Raw genomic sequence first — 23370 nt, 5'->3', positions numbered from 1 at the left:
GACGGAGTTTTGTCTTAATATTGGTAAAAAGATAAATATTTTTGCACATATGATGGCATTTCATACGTGTATTACTTCAGTTTTATTTTCAGACAAAAATCAAAACTACGACGTGTGGAATGACATAAAAAAGACAATAAATACAGAGAGCAAGTCTACTGTACTTATGCATATTTCAAAGTGTGAAGATTATTTGTGTCTAGCGCCATCTATTTTTTTTGTGAAGGAAATGAAATGATTCTTATTTACTTCCGGGACTTAAATGTACAAAGTTGTCTAACAATAGATCACATCCACCTAAGTACGCAAGTGACGTCATTTTCCAAATAAGGTTTGTAACGAAAACGGGAACGAAAAGTACAGTATATGAAAACAAAACATTTAATTGAATACATCACAAAAACGTATTAATTATCTGCATTGCATATTTATTTGTTAGAAAGTATTTGATATTGTGTATATAGATAAAAAAAAAAAGGAAAATTATGAAAAGGGAGTATAATATGGAAAATAAATGTGAATATTTACAAATATTATACCATACTGATTTAATTGTAGTCAAATTGTATGGATGGCAAGAGAAAAATAACGAAAAACGAATAAGGGGAAAAGAAAGATTAAATAAAAGGCTATCAATGAATAAATAACAGGTTGGTTGAATTCGTAAATAAATAAATTCAGACGAAATTCGCAAACGAAGTACCAAACATGTGCACACACCCACCCTCTCTGTGGGTCATCTTCACTTTATACTGGATATGAAATAATAAAAGACCACCAGAGCGTGAAGCCCTTTGGTTCAGCAGGCAAGAGGCTGACTTTAATATTGTCGCTGTTTGTACTACAAGTACCCTGATTGTTCCGTTTCTAGGTATGTTCTAATTTATTTGGTGTTATTTACTGTATATGTACATGTTGATATGGTTAAATTATACCTTAGATATAGCTTAATATGACAAAATATGTCTGGAAAGTCCACAAGATCTTCCCAGGCTTCGACTATGTGATTTCATGCCAGCGGATCCGCTGTGTTGTTTGGTGGTGTTCACGAAGCCTGATGAAAATCCTTTTTCTGAGCCTACTTCCTGCTTAGGTGAAGGAAGCGATCATTAGCTGTGCCTCAAATACGGTGTTTTTAGAATAGTATTATACACATGGGAAGTAACCTATAACCGATTATGATTCTGTTTCCTTACAGAATAAGTTTAATCAACTTTAATCCTATTTTGTCTATATGATGATAATAAATATTCTATTTTTAGCCACCATATCAAACAAAATGATCGTTCAAGGCTTCAACAAAATGAGTCATGCAGTTGTTTTTGGCCACATGTATAAACATTAAATTACCAACACCACAACACATCAATCATGTTGCTAATTTAAACTTTACCAATTTAAATTTAGCTTTAACTTAGATCGTACTACAATAAGATACAATGTTGTTGCAAACTGAAGATTTCAAATATGTTTCAGAAAATATTATTGAATAAAATTCCTGGAGAAAAAAAAAATTCTAGACAATGTAATGCTCAAGTTTGATTCAGAGAGGATTATGACGATGATTTAAGTTTGATATTAGGAGGCGGATGATGCCCAAATACGCCATGAACAGATAATGAACAAATATCCAATATCTTACTGTATTACATGTGTAATTTAAATATAAATCTGGTCTAATGCACTTTCAAATTTACAGTTTGTAATATACTGTATACCTGTATTCTGTATATTTGGTATCTTTATTTCAATTTAAACATCAAAAACAATAAAAACAAAATATAACAACCAATGGGTTGGCCATGGCAACCAAATGGTTGAATTGGAGTATTCCCTTATAATCTTCAAAAAATTGGCAGACAAGAAAATACAATAAGATGATTGCCAGGTGACTCGCACCCAAGTGCGCCATTCACGATAGTTTACCATGTGTGTGATCATAGTGATATGAACAAATAATATATCTATGGTGTAATGCAACACAATTTCACTCTTAATTAAAGATCAACAGAAGTAAGACTGTTAACCACTGATTTTAATATTTTTATCTTTATATATTAATTGCTATTTTTATTAGGCAGGAAATGCCACCATAACATTCTAAAGTTTTATTTCAGTGAAGATAAAAAAAACTACATTCTTTTCCATTACAATACAATCATATACAATACAATATTCTATTGACATTTATTCCAAAGCTCTTCCTTTAATGATTGTTTGATTTTTAGAATTCACTAGACCATTGACAATAATAATTGTATTGAAAGTAAGAAGACATGGTACGGTATCCTGCAACAGGAACCAAGTAAATTAAAAATAGGATATCATTATTTTGAAAATAACGATCTAGGAGACTCCTATTGTACTGTAGTAATTGGATTATTAATATTAGCATAGAGATCTGGAATTTTTGAGAGGATACTTAAGTTGTGTGAGTACTATAACTTTAATTATGGTCTCCTGATATTTTATACAACCTGATGAAGTATATCAATTTATGTTAGTCAGCCTCATTCACATACGATATCATGTCTTGTAATGTAAAATCTGCCCTGGGCTGGAAAATCTATCTTTTGTGCCTGATGGGCTAGTCTTCTAAAAAAAAACACCTATTTTTAATTAACAGTAGTTTTATAATTTTAATATTATTTATTTTTATATACTGTATTTTTAATATTTTTTTAACTGATTTTGAAAAATGAATATATAATAAATATATTACTAATTAAATAAGTTGCCAATTTTTGAAATACTGTACTGTATAAAAAAATCTTTTATTGTATTTTAAATTGTATGTTTTTAGTAAGTCAAACTTAAATCCCTTATCTAGCAGATCTGCCCTTGCATTTAGCAAATGAGTCACTCAGTATGTCAGAGAGTTGGTTGTCTGCCAGAAACGTATAGCGTAGCTAAAATATTAAATTATTTACATTCCCAAAGACGATTGCAACGCAATCATACTGGATAACGTTATTGCGATTATAAATTTGGATTTACGGTAACCATGCAAAGTAACTTTTCAACGCTTTATAGGTAGGACTGCATGTTTTGATCCCGTATCACAGCATTTTGTAAAAGTCATTCAGGCTTGCGTTTACAAATTACGTTTGGCAGGAGAGGTTAGAGTTGCAGACTGTACGCGGCAAGTTAGGAAATGGGGTAAAGGTTGTAGACCTAAAAGTCATCGTGTCATCGGACAGGATTTTTCAACTTTTTGCCAATCCCATTTTGCTCACAACTACTGTGTAGTAAGACTCAGTTTTAAATACAGTACAGTGGATTCTCTCCTTTGATACGAACCCTATTTAGGAGACACCCTAAGTTGAATACATTCCAGTGAAAAAACAGCCAACCCCTATTCAGTGGACATTCCTATTAAGGGGACACTTTGTGACGTCTTGGAGGTGTCCCCTTAAGGCCAATTTACACAGACGATCGATAACAATAAGAAAACCATGTAGCTTGTTCCACATAGAATATAGAATATATATCTATCCTGAGCATAATATGTATCTATCCTGAGCAGAACTCGCCAGTCCTCTCCACGGTTGAGTAAATGGTCATAAGGAATTCTATATTTTTATTACAGTTACCGCTCGTCTTAGTAAATTGGCCTTTAATTGGGTTTCTACTATAGATAACAAAATAGAGAATAATTCTGAACATATACTATACCATGCAGATATTACTAGACACTGTACTGGTACAGTGTTGCCCAGTATCAAACGAGTCAAAGAATTTACTTATAAATTATATTTTCTGAAAATTATTTCAGTTGGTTTGCACTGTATGTATTTGTTACATTGTTCACATTATGGCTTGATGTGAACATAATTAAAGCAATTTAATTGTGTTTTATTTTCATTTCATGGTGAATAATAAGGCAATCATAACATGTATATTACAGTAGCATTATACTGTAAATAGTGTTAAAACTAAAAAATCCACGCTGCTATATACCATTCATAGTTTTAAAGTCACCAAAGTCTTCTTGGATAAGGACTTAAAACTGGAGGTCCAATTGTGTTTTATTTTCATTTCATGGTAAATAATGAGGCAATCATAACATGAATGTACAGTAGCATTATAAACAGTGTTAAAACTAAATAAATCCACGCTGCTATTAATACTGTACCATTCATGGTGTTAAAGTCACCAAAGTCTTCTCGGATAAGGACTTAAAACTGTAGGTACACATCTTGCTCATGTGCACTTTAAAGAACCCAGTACATCTTTCGGAAGAGTAGGGGGTTACACCTGTGTACTGGTCCATTCAGCCCCAGTCGTTGTGGACAGACGAACGGACGCCGTTTGGTGGCAGCACTCAACAGAAAGGGACACTTACTGTACTGTACAGGTTACGTCACAGGTTATTCATTTATGTTATTCTTTCTTTTTCAGAACCGTGGTACTTGAGGTATCCTCCATGTTCAACGGTGGCGGTAGAATGGATAGTGATGAAACTCCTCCGGCGCCCCCTCTCAGGATAACTAGTACCCTGGGGAAGGATGCCAAGTTGGACGGCAATAATATGAAACCCCTACCAAACACACCAGCAGAGGAAAAGAAAGAAAGTAAAAAGAAATTAAAATTCTGGCACCAACGCAGCGATGATAAAAGTAAGTCATGAACTGTTTTAATTTATCTATATTATGATTTTGTTCATGAAGAAAACTCATTAATTACCAACCCACAACCCCTCTGGGGTTTACAATGTAGTGTACAACATACTCAATTTCAGTCATGTTGATACATTATTACACCAACCCCAATCCGCCTTCCTGGGTGTGAATCAAATGTAGTTTAAAACCTTCGCAGTATACAATATTGCAGCCATTTTGATACCCTTTGTGTATGAATGTGTACAATAGCAACAAATTGTATACCACAAACATCCAAATTGGGAGGAAATGTGGCAATTAACCCCCACTTTGGCCGCTACATTGGATCCAATATGGTGGATACTGTAATGTTCAAATTTCATATAAAACATTACTTAATACAGTTGCATTTTGATACTCCATGCACATATAGTTGCGTGTAGTATAAAAATGTGTAACAAATATCCTAAGTGAAGAAAATTGGGGCATTTAAACCCCAATTTGGCCGCTAAATTAGATCCAAGATGGCAGATAATGTTCAAATGTCATAAACATTACCAGTTACAGTACAATTGCAGTCATAATATACTGTACAGTAGATAGAAAGCAACAAAATTAAAGCTCTGTCTACACTATCAAACTTTACTACTGTATATGTGACATAAAAATGTAATGTACCCATATATGGACATGATGATGTCATATCACTACCATATTTGGGCATATCACTACCATATTTGGGTACATCACACTCTTTTTGGATGGATGGATGGATGCGTGTAGTAGGGAAAATGTGTAATGACAAACAACCCTACAAAATCTCTCTGTTATAATGTAGATAGGAAGCAACAAGATTAAGATATAGTTTTGTAACAGGAAGGAAGCCACCGAGTGACAGATTCAGTCTTTGTACTACATCTGTTGACGATCAAAAATGTTTTGTCAAAAACTTTCGTTTGTCAAAGTTTTTTTTTTTATAGAATTGATTCATAAAAAGAAGCATAAAAGGCGGCAATCCTAGAATAAAAAAAAAACTCTGATCTCAGTTAAAATTGCAGACTGTCAGTGTCACTTTACTTTTGTTTTTAGTAGTCATTTGAAATTAAAATTTGTAATGAAATACGTATTTGCTTAGTATCAAGTTGCTTGAAATGAATCCTACTTTACTACAGGGTAGTTCCAAGAAAGGTCATGACCTCGTGAATTTTATAAAAATATGTATTTGTTCATTTCTTTTTTGTGTAAAATTATAATGAATATTTCATATTTTCAAAGTAGAGGAAAATAATGGATATTGCAATACTAGCAATTATTTTATAGTTCATGTTGAAAGAAACATTTTTGTTTTCAGATTGCATGACCTTTTGACCTTTCTATGGAATTGTTGATTTAAAACGGTATTTAGCCAACTGTGCTACTCTACTATAGGACAGTACAGTACTTTAAATTTTTCATGTACAGAATTGCCTCTTTCAAAATGAATTTATGTTAAATACTGTTTAATATTACTGAATATTTGATATTTTGCAACATTCACTGTTATGTAGAACTAACCATTTGAAAATATTCCGTTATTCCGAAACTGGTTATTCATTAATCTTCCTTGAGCTGTCGCAATGAACGAAAAAACAGTGTCGTAAGAGGTGGCTTCCATTCCACTAATTTTGTCCTGGTTCAGACCTATGTAGTACGCTGCGTATGATATGGAAGCATAACTACGTAGGTATGAACAGGCCCTAAGATACCCTAGATAGTATAACACATACGGTAATCTGAATACCACACATGAAGAAGTGCGTTGACATATTATTATGAATTTCCAAGTATATAATGATCCAGTTTTGCATTGATAACCCATACACAGTACTCTAAAGCTCTGTCTACACTATCAAACTACTGTAGTTTGACAAAAAAAAGTATGATGTGCCCAAATATGGTCAGGATATGCGCAAATATGGTAGTGGTATGATATCATCATGTCCATATATGGGCACATCACATTTTTTTGTCACATAAAGTTTGATAGTGTAGACAGAACTTAATAAGCTACAGATTCAACAATGTATAGCTAGCATCAATATCAAGGTCAAAATGTAATATTCTCAAAATGCATTACACAGTATAGTACATACATTACATATAGTATGCAACTAATATGCAATTTCATGGAAATAGTGTTTGAATTGCCAATCTGTAATATTATGAGTTTTCCAATCTACTGATATTTTCGCTTTTTCAACAAAGGCATTAGGTGAATAGAGTCTTTTAATGTTATATATAAAAAACTAGATTGGATAACACTGAATAAAGAAGTACATTTTGTACTTGGAAAATTGCGAAGTATAGTATATATACTATATTATTAAATGTTTGTTTATTTGCACGATAATGTTATGGCTCGTTCAAAATTGAAATGTATGTGTGCTACTGATTAACGTGCACGCTTTTATTATATTCCAAATAAACACAGATGAGAAACTTCAGAACCATTCAAGTTCATAATCGGGACAGCCTATCCCAAACTTATACATTCAACCACAGTGTGCGTCACGCACACACAGTGCTACAGCAACAGTTACGCATAAATACTACATTTCCTCTCTCGTAATTTCATTGTCACCCCTTTTATATTTATGGTAGGTATGTATCATCAATGTTGATGATGTCACAAACCCATACAGTAATAAAATATAAAGCTCTGTCTACACTATCAAACTAGTTTGACAAAAAAAAGTGTGATGTACCCAAATATGGTATTGATATGCCCAAATATGGTAGTGATGTGACATTATATTCATATATGGGCACATCACATTTTGTTGTCACATAAAGTTTGATAGTGTAGACATAGCTTTAGTTATCTAATCTACAGTATCTTCAATATGGGCTAAAATATTAATTAGAACTCAATCTGTTAATCTCTGCATTTTGGCAATTATTTTCGCCCAGTTTAAGAGTGTTGGATTTAAAGGGGGATTCTGGGTTTAAAATTGCTTTTAAATATCGTTTATTTATTAAATAAAAAATATTATAACAATATAGACATGTCAGAATGAAGAAGTAATAACGAGAAATTAAAAAATTAAATTTTATATACATTTTAGGGTAAATTCATGGAAAGTCTGTTTTTCAGCAGCTTAGGGAAGCTCATTAATATTCATGAGATATTCACAAAATCACGTCATCAGTGGATTCCAAACTCGCGACGTCAAGCTTGTACGTTGTGTTTGTCAACTTGCATCTCTAGCTCTCTCCCCTGTCAAACGACGACCACCCGATCATTGTGAAATACATTTTTTGTAGATTTTCTAAGCTAGGCCTAAAGTGTAATAATAACAGTAGTAGCATATATTTATTTGACATTTAATGAAATACAAAATTTACTAGTACAGATTTACGGAGTCATAAATTATACTATTTTTATACCTCGAATAGTACAGATCGTATATCGGCTTCACGTACTAGGCTAGGCCTAGCCTAAATCATTTTATTCATGGGTGAGAGCCATTTCTGACTAGGGATTCCATGCCACGATGGCTACGTTAAAACATCGGGGCCATCATGGGCCTAGCTAGCCTACTACTAAACGATTGGCCCATAAATAACAAAACTCAGTGGATTCCAAACCCATCCTATCAACCAAACTCCTAAACAATCTAAGCCTAAAACGTTCTACAAAATCGGCTATAAATATTGAGGCAAAACGAGGTCCGATCGCCTTCCGCACGTATGGTGTCCCGATCGTCTAATAAGTAGGCCTAAAATAGGCCTAGTTTACTCTCCAAAAAAGCGGATACTGCATCAAGCAAGTAGACCAGGTAGTAGGAAGGAGACCTAGCCGATCCGGCCCAGTTAAAAATTGAGCTAGCTAGTGTAGTAGACCCTATGCGAATTGATACTTCCAGGCCTTTTACTATAGGCTACACTTTTTAAAATTAGCAATACTTATGTTTACAAATATTCCAACTCTCTCATTCGAGCTATATTATCTATACCATTCCGGTAGGTCGAGTCGACCTTCAATCAAATACTGTACATCGTTCATGTTGTGATTATAGACGGGGCATACTCGACCCGACCAGTTTGGTATTGTATATTGTATCTGCTTATCACGTGACGATGCCAGGCATGGGCAGAGAGTGAGCACGTGTATCGTCGTCTCGCTCTCCTCGCTCAGGAATGTATACGTTACGCTTCATTGATTTTGAAAGCTTTCCCTAAGTCAGTGCGAAAATCGGCAAACGTAAAGTGCAAACATATCTAATTTTTCACTGTTTTGATGGATTTTCATAAAAAATTGACTTTATAAATGGGAAGACCGACTAAAATTACATCAGATAAGTATAATTTTACAAAAGTAATTGATATGGTTAATGATAACGAGTCGTCGGAAGATTGACCATTTCACGAATTTCCTATTCTGTAACCACAGTGTGATTTTGCCGTAGCTGCACTTGTAATCTGGCCTCATTTCACAGCCTTCGTTCTGCTTCACTGGGCGCTTATATAAATTGAAACTTTTACCGTTCAAGAGAAAAACAAATATATTTTACATTTTTTGCTATTCATTTTAAACCCGGAACCCCCCTTTAATACAGTAATTGGAAATAATAAAATATTCCATGAGACAATATTATTATTAAAACACTGAGTGTGGCAGGAAATGGCCAAATTAGATGAAGATTATGTTACTCATTGCCTCGTGGAATGCCCCTAGAATCACGACGACAGAATTTGTTATGAAAAAGTCCCCAACTTCTGTACGAAAAGAAATATCGCGTCCAGAACAATGAGTTATCAGTAGTAAAATTGGCATACTTTTAGGTTTAGAATATAATTAATTCCATTTCGAGTTACATTAATTAGATTTTCTTTTAATGAATGTTCTGTGTTGATTGTTGGAATATCTTTAAAAATAAGCCAAAAGGATGAACAAATTATAGTTTGTAGTAGTGTTTGAGAAAAAAAAGTTTGTTCTGCAATCAATCAAGTATAGATTGAGACACTGTTCAACCTTGGTGAGCTGTCTCTGGTGTTTGCTTATTGATTACAAATTACTCTTATACCTTGCACATCACTGAAACCTGTTTTAATGAAATAGAGTGATGGATAACAACAGCCCAACATTCACTATTCAATTTAGGGATGGTAGACAAGGAGATTATAATCTACGATGAGGGGGAATGTGTATTCAGTCCATGTGTCACAATCGTTAAATTACTACTGTCCAAAAACAAAAGCTTAATATTGGTGGAATACAGTAAAAGCAGTGCCACCAGGTCAAAACAAGTGTCCATTTAATGGAAAATGTCCCTATTGTTTATTAAAAACTTTTCCTAGAGTTTGACCACTGATATACTGTACAGTAACTTTTAGGGGATAACTACAGTAGTACGTAATTTGCCATATTTCAATGTGTTTCAATAGTGAAAAATTTCTAATTTAAAACAAAATATATACTTTTGTCTTGTGCTTATGTTATAAGGCTCTGTCTAAACTATCAAACGTTATGTGACAACAAATCTGATTTGCCTATATATGGACATGATGATGTCATATCACTATCATATTTGGGCATATCACTACCATATTTGGCCACATCACACTTTTTTGATAGTGTAAACTTTAAAATGTTATGGCTTTAAAAATGATTACATGCTATTGTTAAAAGCACTTGACATCCTACAAGGAAAAAACAGATTAAGGATAAAGAAATAATAAAGTTAAAGACAAGGAATAAGAAAAAAAAAAAAAATAAGGATGTGATTTTTTTTTAGTAATTTTAACATTTCTTCTTTTTTTGTTTTCACAGGTAATAAAACAAGACCACAAATCTCCCTACCCACAAGTTTTGAACACACGGTACATGTTGGATTCGACATTGTCACGGGTGAATTCACAGTAAGTATACATTTAAATAGTCTATATCCTCACAGAGCAACCACTGTCTGTCGAAAGCCTTTTACGAATGTCATTCACACAATCGCAGCATCTCACCTGTAATTTATTTATAAGAAATTTCCACCATTAAAACATTACTTAATGCGTGGAAATGTTATAACTAATGTATTTATCATGTTTTGTTCAATTATTTATTATTTCTGAATGTTTTTAGTATGACTCATAATTCCATTATGTCAAAACAAATTTATTGAGTCCATAAATATAATTCTTGTCATTTGCAGGGCAAGTCCCCTTCTCCCAGAGGTGTCTTATTAAGGAACGAAATAGCGCTATAATTTTTAATTGAAATGTTGAATTTTCTAGTACAATGCCAGTCTAAAAATCCTAAAATGAATATTTTATTTATATTTACAGTGGCAGTTTTTGAAATAAAGACAGTTTTTGGGAAAAATTGTTTTTATTGGTTTCTATACTATGAAAGCATAATATATTCATTGTTCTAAGAATTCAAAGTTCATTTTGAAAATACTTGGAATAAAAAACATTTTATAGTGCATGTGACAATATGTAAAGTACCTGGTATACTCAAATTATTATTAATACTAAATACTTAATTTATGCCTATTCAAATGATATATTTTCCTGGAAACAAAACACAAAATATGCTACCCTGGATTGCTTTAGTTAAAGAATGAGCTCTTTGCTGCAAACCAAATCCCCAGGGGCCAGCTGCGCCGCCTGCAGGACTATTTATGTAAATTAGATGAGACATAGTCAATTACTAAAGTTTGCCTAGCCATGCCGTAATATTTCAAGGTATCGCAAGATAGGCTTAGTAATGGTATAGTAAGCTACCAGTTTTTAATGTCTAATGGAAATGTCAAATCTCGGCCATTTTTAATATTATGATTAAATTTGATTTAAAATGCCAGCATGGATCAATCAATCAATACATTTTAAAAACATACATAAATACAGTATGAAAGACATAAAATTAAATATTGCTTTAGAGCAACCAAAAAATATATAAGCAGTACCATCCAATAAGTAGTTTAATTTCAAAATGTTAAATATAAAAATCGCCTATTAATAATCTGAGGTACCTTCACCTAAATATAATAAACATAAAAGTGGTAGAAATTATTTAAAGCTCTGTCTACACTATCAAAATTTATGTGACAAAACAATTTGATGTGCCCATATATAGACAATGACATGATGATGTCATATCACTACCATATTTAAGTATCGCTACTATATTTAGGCACATCACACTTTTTTTGTCAAACTAGTTTGATAGTATAGACAGAGCTTTATAAATATTTGTCATTTAATAATGACACATCTCTATAATGATTACAGTTACTATAATTAAATTCTGTTTTGTTTTCAAATTATCACTTATGCTAAAAATATTCTTATTTATGCATGATATTACTTTTACTTTATTCATCCTTGTTGAAATATAAAGAAAAAAATCCGAAAGATGTCGATAATGAGATAAAAAGGAAACACATTAAAACTCAAAATAAGCTTGATGAAAGTGTACCTTAAGATTTACGAGAAATACAAAAGTATCATATTAACTATTATATAAAAAAAATCATTAAAAAACATTGTTTTTATCATTTTTCAGGGGATGCCGGAACATTGGGCAAAACTGCTAACGATGGCAAACATCACAAAAAATGAACAACAGAAGAATCCACAAGCTGTGTTGGACGTGCTTAACTTCTACGACTCGTCTAAACAAGGCGTCAACGAAAAGTTTATGATGTCAAATGTAAAAGTTGTTAGTAAGTAGTAATTTTTGCAAATTCTGTCATTTTTTAATAAGAGAATGTGAGCTCGAATACAACCTGTTATTTATTCATGTTTACAGGCATCCGGTAATTGTTTTTGTAGTGGAAGATGTTGTTTTTAGGAATTGTATCCACTACAGAAGTGCATACAAATCTATTTTGCTAAGTTAAGGCCAATTTACACATACGAGCGGTAACTGTAATAAAAGTATAGAATCTATGTTATTCCTTATGACCAATTACACACAACGCAGAGCAGATGGGTGGTTTCCGCTCGGGATAGATACAGATTCTACGGTGGACAAGCTATGCGGTTTTCTGCTTACTGTTACCGCTCATCTGTGTAAATTGACCTTTGCTAAGAATAAAGTTTGTTGTTACTATTATAAGCTTTGTCCACCCAGTTTGACTTTAACCTATGACCTTGCATAAAGTGAACAGACTCTGTTATTTTGTATTATTGAAAAAACATGATTATTTTTCAGCCACAGCGAAGAAGAATGCTGGAAGCATAGAAGACACATTAAGCTCTGTCTCAATATCAGAGGTATGATACATTGACTTTTAAAATCAAAAAAAATCTTTAAATAGTAATATTATTATTAATTTGAAATGGAAGATATAAAGTTATATTTCAAATATGTTTCTTTTTTTTTTTACAGAAACCAAGTAAAGCTTCTGTAGAGGATGATGATAATGAATCCGAAGCTCCTCCTCCAGTGGCACCAAGGCCCGAGCACACGCGTTCAAAATACTACTCGCGCATCGAAACACCTCCACAGCCGGCTGAACCAAAAACGCCGCCAGCAGCACAAACTCCGATGGAGAGAACTCGAGAAAAACAAAAGAAGAAGAAGATGAGTGATGAGGAAATTCTTGAAAGATTAAGTAAGTCTGTCTGTCAGTCCATTATTCTCTGCTCGTGGGGTTTCAGAGCTCTAGTAAAAGATTAAGCAAGTCTGTCTGTCTGTCAGTCCATTATTCTCTGCTCGTGGGGTTTTATAGCTCTAGTAAAAACTTTCTGTTCCAAGGTAGTGATGTCATTCATTGGAAATCGGAAGCTTCTTAATGTATTCATTGAGGAGAAGGGTTCTATTTTTAGAAACCCATTTGACATGATGGCAAACCGTGCTGGTGGGTGTCAGGGTTCTAGTAAAAACCTCTAGGTCGGAGGTCATCGCAAATCGAAAGCTTCGTAATGTATTGATTGAGAAGAAGGGTTCTATTTTTAGAAACCCATTTGAAATGATGACAAACCCTGCTGGTGCATTGTTCAGTCTTGTTAATATTCTCAGAAATATATTTCATTATGAAAGGGATTTTCATGATAATTACATTTGGTTATGAGATATGCTGATTAACATTTAATGAGATAAACATATTATACATCAAATTAACCTCATTTTAATGTCACCATATCACTATGTTTTAGGAGGTTCCAATGCGACTAAAGGGGTGTTATATATGTGTATAAATTTCCAAAAAATTTCCCATGAAAAGAATGAGGGGCAATATGCATTTTAACACTATGGCCAACCCCTATTCATGAACAATGGTTGGGTTCCGTAAATGTCTTAATAGGAGTTTTACTGTAGTTGGCAAGGTCCATTATTAAAGGGGTGAGGTTTCCAAAATCATTTGGTAAAGAATTGTAATACAATAACTATAATACGGCCATAGCCAATTCATGGACAATTGGTTGGGTTCTGAAGATGTCATATACTAAATAGGAGTTTTACTGTACTTGGCAAGGTCCATTATTATAAGGGTGAGGATTCCAAAATCACTAAAGAATTTTAAAACAATAAACTATGATACAATTATGATTTTCGTTATAATAACTTTTTTCTGTTTTGGCAGGGTCTATTGTGAGTGTAGGTGATCCTAAAAAGAAGTACACAAAATTTGAGAAGATAGGACAAGGTGCGTCTGGGGTGGTGTACACAGCAATCGAAATTGCTACTGGAAACGAAGTAAGTAGGCCTACAATCATGCTAATCTCTTTGTGCACCTTTGGTATGAATCCACTTCTCCTCATCGTCCTTGACGTCCTGCTTAAACTTAAAATAAAATTTAGATATAATATGTACTTATTAAACTAAATAAATTAACTGATAACATTATATTAACATTACTGTAGAACCCCTTCGTTTGGACACCCCTATTAAGGGACACTTTCTCATGTAATGAATAAGGAGCAAATTATAATCATTAATGATACTGACTGATAAATGTCAATATATATATATAAGCCCCAATGGTCTAATGGTTAGGACGTATCAATATCATATCAAGCAGAGGGTTCCAGGTTCGAATCTCGGTTGGCGCGACTTGTTATCATTCTCACAGATTTCCTCATCTTTATTGTTTTAAATTAATTAATTAAATTTCAGTATATCACACCGGGCGGTTTAGAATTTATTATGTGCCTGTGATGTTTATATAATTTATTTATATTTATAATTTGTTCCTTTTTATTATTCTTTCTATAATGTAGAGCTTTTGGTTTAGTAGCAGATAGAAATGAAACATGCATTTTAACAGTTTATTATTGATTGATTTATACACAGAGAAATGTCCAAGACACTTACGACTGGTCACTATCATTCAATACATTATTTACTTCCATTAACTTCTAACAATTCCCACAAATTAGAATAACTATTCAGGCCCTTGGCGCCGTCGGCATTCATACATCTTGCAATCTCTCCCTGGGGTGTCTTATCAATCTTGTGCTGGAGGAACAGTATCTATGCAAGCCGAATATCAATCAATGTCGGCCTAGCTTTAGAGCACACAGAATATGTTAAGCAGTTTGGAATATAACTTACTTTTTATGTCTTATCTTCTCAAACATCCTCTAAATTTAAATATAATGACATTCATAATTTGTGTTTTATTAAAAGTCAATTTGAAGATTGTATCAATGAATAAATAACATAAAACAAACTTTCTTAATGCTCTGTCTACACTATCAAACTTGTGCCCAAATATGGTAGTGATATACCCAAATATGGTAGTGATATGACATCATCATGTCCATATATGGGCACATCACATTTTTATTGTCACATAGTTTGATAGTGTAGACAGAGCTTAAGATGGTACAGGGCATTATGTTCTTCTTGTTAAATCAATGGTATCTCTGCTGGGCATTGTAATAAGTATCAAATTAAATAAAAATTGGCTGACCTGGTGATTTTAATGAAATGAAATAATATTAAAATGTAATATTACAGCATAATAAACTGCACTATTGCACAGTTATATATTGTTAATATGCTGGAGTTCCATAGGTGTGGCATGGTGTTTTATAATTGGAAATGAAGATTCAGCATACATTTGTAAAGTACCATTCAATCCTGTGTGTGGTGTCAGTACCCTTAGATAAACAAATAGTCATAGTATCGTTATTTGTCCATTTAAAAATTAACAGAAATTTGTTTTGGAAACTGGCATATCATATATATTATATTAAAACAGTTACAATTGCACCAACACAGATAAGCACTACAACAACACAAAAAAAAGAAAATTCTCTGATAAAAAGCTGCTAAAAAATAAAAAATTACTTATTATAATTATTATTCAATATTGCACTTTATGAGTGAGTGAATGCCATAGCCATTTTAACATCGGCAAGGGTTCGAGCCTCACCCCCTCCCTGGTTCTGGTGGTAGAACGAGTCTTTTCGGATAATAACTATAAGCTGTAGGTCCAGTGTACACACCTGGCTCATGTGCACTTTAAAGCACCTAGTACATCTTTCGAGAGGAGTAGGGGGTTACCCCGGTGTACTAGTATACACACAGCCACTGTCACACACAGACTCATAACTCATCAAGAGGGCCTCTTGATTGTCAGCATACGCTGTTTGGAGTCATCCTCTATAAATAAGGTGAAAAATAAAATATGATGATTAAAATAAGTTTAATTATGTATGCTTTATTCAATTTGTTATTTGTAGGTTGCAATCAAGCAGATGAACTTACAACAGCAACCGAAGAAAGAGTTGATTATTAATGAAATTCTTGTGATGCGAGAGAATAAGAATCCAAATATAGTCAACTATGTAGACAGCTACCTCGTAGCTGAGGAATTGTGGGTAAGTCCATGCATACAGACTTTTTTTGTTTTGGTCTGAATGTAATGTTTAGATTGAATGTGTTTAAAGATAGATCTTCACAATCCTGATGGGAAATTGTCTATTATTTAAGGTTGTAATGGAATTTCTTGCGGGTGGCTCCCTCACAGATGTCGTCACAGAAACCTGTATGGATGAAGGTCAAATCGCAAGTGTATGTAGAGAAGTAAGCAGAATTTATTTATTTATTAGTTATAACTAACTTAGTTACTAGCCTTCTATCTGATGGTAAATAGCCCTCTATGTGAAGGGCCTTATTTAACTTAGCCCACTAAAGTCTTAGTCCCAATAATAATATCCTGGATTTATATAGCGCCTAATGTTGTGAAACATTATTACCCCAGTCATTTTTTTGGATCAAACACTTATGGAAAAGTTTCGATATGCCCAAATATGGTAATGATATGATGTCATCATGTACATATATATGGGCACATCACATAAAGTTTAATAGTGTAGACAGAGCTTAAGAAAACCGCAGTAACAATATTTTGTTTTTTGTTGCTCTTTACAGTGTTTGCAGGCTTTACAGTTCTTACATGAGAATGGTGTGATCCACAGAGATATTAAGAGTGATAATATACTGTTAGGAATGGATGGAAATGTCAAATTAAGTATGTATTACATTTTTGTAATAGATTTCTGAATCAATAAGTAGCAATCTTCTTTACAATTTGCACCATCATCATCTATTTAGCACAGTGTCATGAGCATTAAAATCATATCAACATAGTCATAATCATTGTTAATGTTATTGTGCATCATTTTACTAATCATGGCCATACTGCATTGAAACACCTGTTCTCGTAAGATCACCAAAGTTTTGCCTCGTCCTTCAGATGGGATGTAAAGCCGTTAGTGCCGTTTAAATATAGTGCACATTAAAGAACCTGGTACACCTCCCAGTGTGTTGATCTGGTAGGCACTGCACTGCTGGCTGCGGAGGTTCTAATCCAAATTTCCTCAGTTTTCAGTTAAGCTTGAGGACCAGAATAAATACTTTTTTAAAAATTCTGCTTCTTAATCGTGTAATTATTCTATCCTTTTGCAGCTGATTTTGGTTTTTGCGCCCAAATAACTCCAGAAAACAGCAAGAGAACCACAATGGTAGGCACACCCTACTGGATGGCTCCAGAGGTGGTTACAAGGAAGCAATATGGGCCTAAGGTTGACATATGGAGTCTAGGTATCATGGCCATTGAGATGATTGAGGGTGAACCACCATATCTGAATGAAAACCCTCTAAGAGTAAGTATATTTGATAGAACATGGCCAGGATATTTCAGGGGGTTCTTTTTTGCCGAAAAAGGGCCAAGCATGAGACTAGTGAAGGGAAGATTATATTAGGCCTAGCATATTATATTAGGCCTAGCATATTATATTAGGCCTAGCATATTATATTAGGCCTAGCATATTAGTAGATGCCTGCTGGCTAGCCTTGGTAGAGTTGGCTACAAAATTGTCATGAGCTATGATAGGCCGATGTACTAGCACTTTCAATGCTGGTCTGTAGTTTGAAAAAGGAACTTCAGGAAAAAGAGGCTTGTTTGAACACCTGCATAGATATAGGATTTTATTTATCATTCTTTTTTGTTGTAGGCACTATATTTGATAGCAACGAATGGCACTCCGGAAATTCAACATCCGGACAAGCTAACGCCAGTATTTCGTGACTTTCTGTCGAAATGTTTGGATATGGACGTAGACAAGCGTGCATCAAGTGGAGAACTTTTACAGGTATTACATTTATTTTTACTGAGATCAAACAGGATTAAAGACACTGGACCTGCAATTTTTGACGTTTTGTAAAAATAATACATATATATTACTTTAAAAACATTAAACCAGGTCATTCCTTATCTTAAATGTAAAAAGAGAAAAACTATGCACTACCTAATTAGCTCGAGTCGAATGTCCTCTCGTGGACGGTCTTATATCTAGCTGGATAGGTTCATATAGTATTTATTTTTACATAAAATGTAGTGTTTGACCTTAAATTAGGTTAAAAAAAACAGAGGTCTAGTATCTTTAAACAGCAATGAAAGAATAAATGATACTTTCGTCATATTTTTTTTTCCACTGTTAAACAAGACTTTAAAAATAAATTAGAACAAGGGACTGCTTAATTAAATAAAAGTTGAGTGAGGAGTATTTTCTTGAAAACCTCACTGTACTATTTACTTGGCTTTGCTCGTTGACTAGAATAGTCAATATAATAACATTTCTCCCCATTTAATTTGTAAAGATTCATTATTTGTGTACTATTGTTGTATACTGTTCTTGTAGCCGTCTTCTTCTGAAGACACATGACCATCATTGACAGATACATAGTATCACCTGACTTCACTGCTGATGTACTCGAGATCTACGTTTATACCATGCTATACACTTTTATTTTGATTTTTAATTTATATAACATTGAGAATAAGAGTTACGTTATTTATTACAATATTTATTTGTATATATATATATTTTTATTATATTGTATATACTAAATTGTATTTTCTTAATTTCAGCACCCATTTCTTAGGAAATCTAAGCCACTTCTAAGTTTGGTGCCATTAATCTTGGCTGCAAAAGAAACCCTCAAGCAACACTGATGCTCTAGGAGTGCTTTTCATTGAGATACTTGGTCAAGTAACACAAACCGGTAAATCAAGATGGCTGCCGGCATGTTGTTTTATATGGCAAGATTGCCAGGTTTATTAGTATAATTATTTAAATTTCTGGCAATAGTTTATGTACAAAATATGGAATTCATATGTGGTAAAATAATATTGCCGTACTTTTGTAGTACTGTTTCTTTGCAGATAATATTTAGGTGAAAGTTTGCCTAGAAATAGATAATTCATTAAAATAAAAAACAAAACAATACAAAGAAACCAAAAACCACCTAAATATTCAGGCCTATACTTAATGTCTGATTTCACTATTATGTTTTATCTATCGGAATCCATGCACTGTATCTATTCAAATTTAATGAGGTTTTAAATTCCATTTATTTGGTCCAAATTTATTCCCAGGCAATCTTAATTATGACCCAAAATTTTAGATGAACTTTAACCTTATTTATTTAGATACACAATAATTATATTAAAATTCAAGTTTTTCTTATTTTAATTGGAACAATATTCACATAGTGACATTTCATTCAAATATATGATGTCAATTGTCATTGTCAAGTGGACATTTCTATTTTGAGTTTGTGACCAAGATTCCATCTAACCAAAATTTACTTTAATACAACAAACACATTTTTTAAATACAGTTTGATTTTTAAATTTGTAATTATTTATTAATTCACATTTTTTTCCCCAGAATAAATAATACATGCATTTTTTTAAAGTAACTTTAAAATCAGTTGGAATTAATTTGGTGTTTTCTTATTATTTATAGATTTAATCATTTCTTTTGTGCCAAATTATTAACAGTAAAATAATGAGATTGATCTCAAAAATACTTAATTACTTATTTGTATACTAACATTGTTTAACAGTCAATGTTTTGTGTTGTTAATCTGTGTTAGTTTTAAAAAAACTTGATATTGTTATTTTGATAGTCACACATTTGTTTTTGGTGTCCACATCGCCAGAACATTCACTTTTTATTGCTAACAATTTTGAAATATTTTTATAAATCGGCTGAACTTTGCCCTTCATGAACAGAGTAGTATAATTGAAGATACAATTATATATTGTACTGTATTGATTTGTAAGAAATAAGTGTCATAATGGCTAATGAATATACATTATACAGGTGAACACTAACTTTAATAAGTTCTTTTTTCTTGAGATCAACTAACAATGTATTAAGATAATTATTGGTACTCTTAATTTGTATGTGACCAAAACTATACTTGCCCATTGTATTAAACAATGTTGAGTAATTATTTAGGTTAAGTTTCAAAATTTAGAAGCTGCCACGATAGATATTTACATTTAACTGGACTGACCATTAAAAAAATATGTATCATGCATCGTAAAATGAACATGATTTTTTGTGTGTTTATTTACAATGTTTACGAAAATTACAGCTCTGATTAAAATCCACCTATAATAAATATGTCTTCCTGAATATCAACAACCTTCCTGGCAACAGTTGCTTAGTTACCATTCATCCACCAAGTCACATGATGTAAATACAGTCTTAGTTTAGTTTAATATAATATAAAGTTCTAATTTTTTTTACAGTTTACTTTTTTTTGGATAATTTTTGGAGTTATTTTTTGTAGATTTATAATTCTTTATCAATTTGTATGGTTTATATCGTATATGAGATACTAGTAAGTATTTACATTATTGCGGTGCCAAATTTTGTTCACTGTGATTTTTCCCAACAAATTATTATTACTTACAAATATAATTATATGTTGTCTTATTGTATCGGTAACGTTTAATTGAAAATAGTTTTATAGAATTACTTCACAATTAAATTCATAAACGCACTGATATGCATAACTGAACAAATAACTCTGATTAATAATATTCAAATCCTTAATTGTTAAAATGAATAATTCAATAGTAGTTGATCTATACAAGTACTGTATATATGCGCATTTTATTCAATAGCAAGTATCAGGGGCGGTCGCAGGACTAATTTAAGGGGGTTGCCCAAAGAGTCCAGGGCTGTTTGGACACTGTGTATTTAAGTCAGCAGTTAATTAAAACCAGAATTTCCAAAATTCATTAAAAAATATTCTCCTCCAGCCCTGAACTTCGATAACGTTATATGGATAAACTATTTGATGAAATGGGATCTAAATTTTATTTTAGTATGAAATTTAGGGTGTTGCCCGGGCCACTAGGGCAATACCCCTGAGTCCGCCCCTGAGTATAGTGATTTTTAATCATTGTTTATGTATACTACAGTGCTGGACGCTTTCTGATACAAATTGTAAAGAATAATTTTCTTATTTGGTTCCCTACCCCTCCCAACTATTACCGTATATATAATTTGACAGTCCTAGTTATTCTTACTTAAGTGTTTATTTAACTCAACCCAACTTAAACTGTCAAATTCTTTTTAAAAAATGACCTTATATAGTAATGATGTATATATAATATCCATATTTGGTATGATTATTGCACCATGCTTAGTAGAGATGATTTACATTATTTGAAAACAAAAAATTAAATCTGAAATTACCCAAGATATATTTTTTATGTTTTTTTGTGTAAATTAATTGTTACTTACCGATTGTTTTATATTTAATGTTTTTTTTTAGGTTTAAAGTTGTTTATGTAAGAATTTATGATAAGATATAATTGAATGACTTGTATTTGTAAGTACTATTGTCAGTAATAGTATTATAGTAAATGTTTATTTAACATTAAGGATTAAAATATCAGTAGAATTGAATGTAATAATGTTTCTTTTCTAGTCTTTTTATGTAATAACACATCCGTTATATAAATATCTATATACATAGTTAATTAATTGGTAACAATCTTTAACAGGTTTTTGATCTATTGAATCATTTAATAATTTGTTTTTAGGATTAAGTTTTGATTTAAGAAATGATAACGTGGCATTCATTATTTGATAGTTATGTGATATTCATGATCTGGTACACATAATCATGTGATGTCATATTTATCATGTGATGTCATCATCATACTCATCATGTGAGTCATAATTCTGTGATAATACTTAGGTGTATACCTGTCAACTTCAGAGGGTAAACAATTGCAAATTTACAGCATATCAGGGATTTTTTCACCTCTTTGTACAAATTACAAATAGCACAAAATATTAAGAATGAAAATATTTATATCTTTAAACAATCTATTGTGATTTAATTTGTTTTTATAAATTAAAATTAAATTAATTAATTAAATCTTGGTCGGTCAAAGGGGAAAAAAAGTAGTATACTGCATATTGGTAAAGTTGGCAGGTATGCATATGATGTCATCCTTACTGTGTGATGTCATACTTATTGTGTGATGTCATACTTAATGTGTGATGTCATACTTATTGTGTGATGTCATGCTAATCACTGTATGATGTCATATTTATGTGTGATGCCATACTAATTGTGTGATGTCATACTTATTGTGTGATGTCATGCTTATTTTGTGATGTCACACATATAACTGTGTGATGTCATAGATATACTGTATGATGTCATACATCTACTGTATGATGTCATACATATCACTGTATGATGTCATACTAATTGTGTGATGTCATACTAATGGTTGCGTGATGTCATACTCATGACATGATCATTTCATCACAATATAAATAAGGATTTTTTTTTTTCAAATAGTCATGTGATAATCATATGAAAAGTATATGTATAATTGTGAGTAGAAACAGAAGTGTAAAGGGAAGTCTCATAAAATTAACCATAAGATTTAAAATGTTTGGAATTTCATTTTGTTTCCCTCGTTTTGTTACATACACCAACATTTACTTCAGTGAATAATAGCTGCACATGTTTTGGTTTATGCAAATTTCACATAAAATTATAATTTAACATAACACACCGTATCACCTACATAAGGTGTATTATGTATAGAGGATCACCCAGACTTTAATGGACAATCGAATGGTAAGGAAGTATGAAGATGAAGTATTCATTTTAATAATTGGGCAAATGTAATTTGAGAATACTTGTGAAAAAATGTGCAAGTAATTCCTGGGTGGGTCTCGAACACACAACCTCCAGATCACTAGCCTGGCGTTCATACCTCTAGACCACTGAGCTTGCACTGATAGCTAGGGGTTAGATTCGAGCCCAAGAAAGTAGCGGGTTAATTAATTGTGTAAATAATTTATTATTAACCCAGTGGTGTAACACAGTGGGCAAAGGCCACTGGTTTAGCACTACTAAGAGGCTCTCCAACGCTGGGTAGTTGGACTGTTCATGCTCTGGGCCCTGGGTTTATCATAGCTGTTACGCCACTGCATTAATGGT

At 32.5% G+C, this 23370-nt stretch overlaps 1 protein-coding gene across 1 annotated transcript; it reads left to right on the top strand.

Annotated features, from left to right (window-relative positions):
• Window positions 1–786: 786 nt before the first annotated feature.
• LOC144843189 (serine/threonine-protein kinase PAK 1-like) lies at window positions 787–22827 on the top strand. The gene is made up of 13 exons (XM_078699961.1): window positions 787–871; window positions 4402–4619; window positions 10414–10502; window positions 12142–12301; window positions 12793–12854; window positions 12970–13195; window positions 14168–14280; window positions 16275–16412; window positions 16525–16617; window positions 16966–17065; window positions 17503–17699; window positions 18051–18188; window positions 18968–22827. Exons 2-13 carry the CDS (start codon window positions 4427–4429, stop codon window positions 19049–19051), a joined length of 1593 nt encoding a protein of 530 aa, XP_078556087.1. The 5' UTR covers window positions 787–871; window positions 4402–4426; the 3' UTR covers window positions 19052–22827.
• The last annotated feature ends 543 nt before the right edge of the window (window positions 22828–23370 follow it).

The sequence above is a fragment of the Antedon bifida genome, chromosome 5, assembly GCF_963402885.1.
Source record: "Antedon bifida chromosome 5, ecAntBifi1.1, whole genome shotgun sequence".
NCBI lineage: Eukaryota > Metazoa > Echinodermata > Crinoidea > Comatulida > Antedonidae > Antedon > Antedon bifida.
This window is presented reverse-complemented; position numbering and strand designations above follow the sequence as displayed.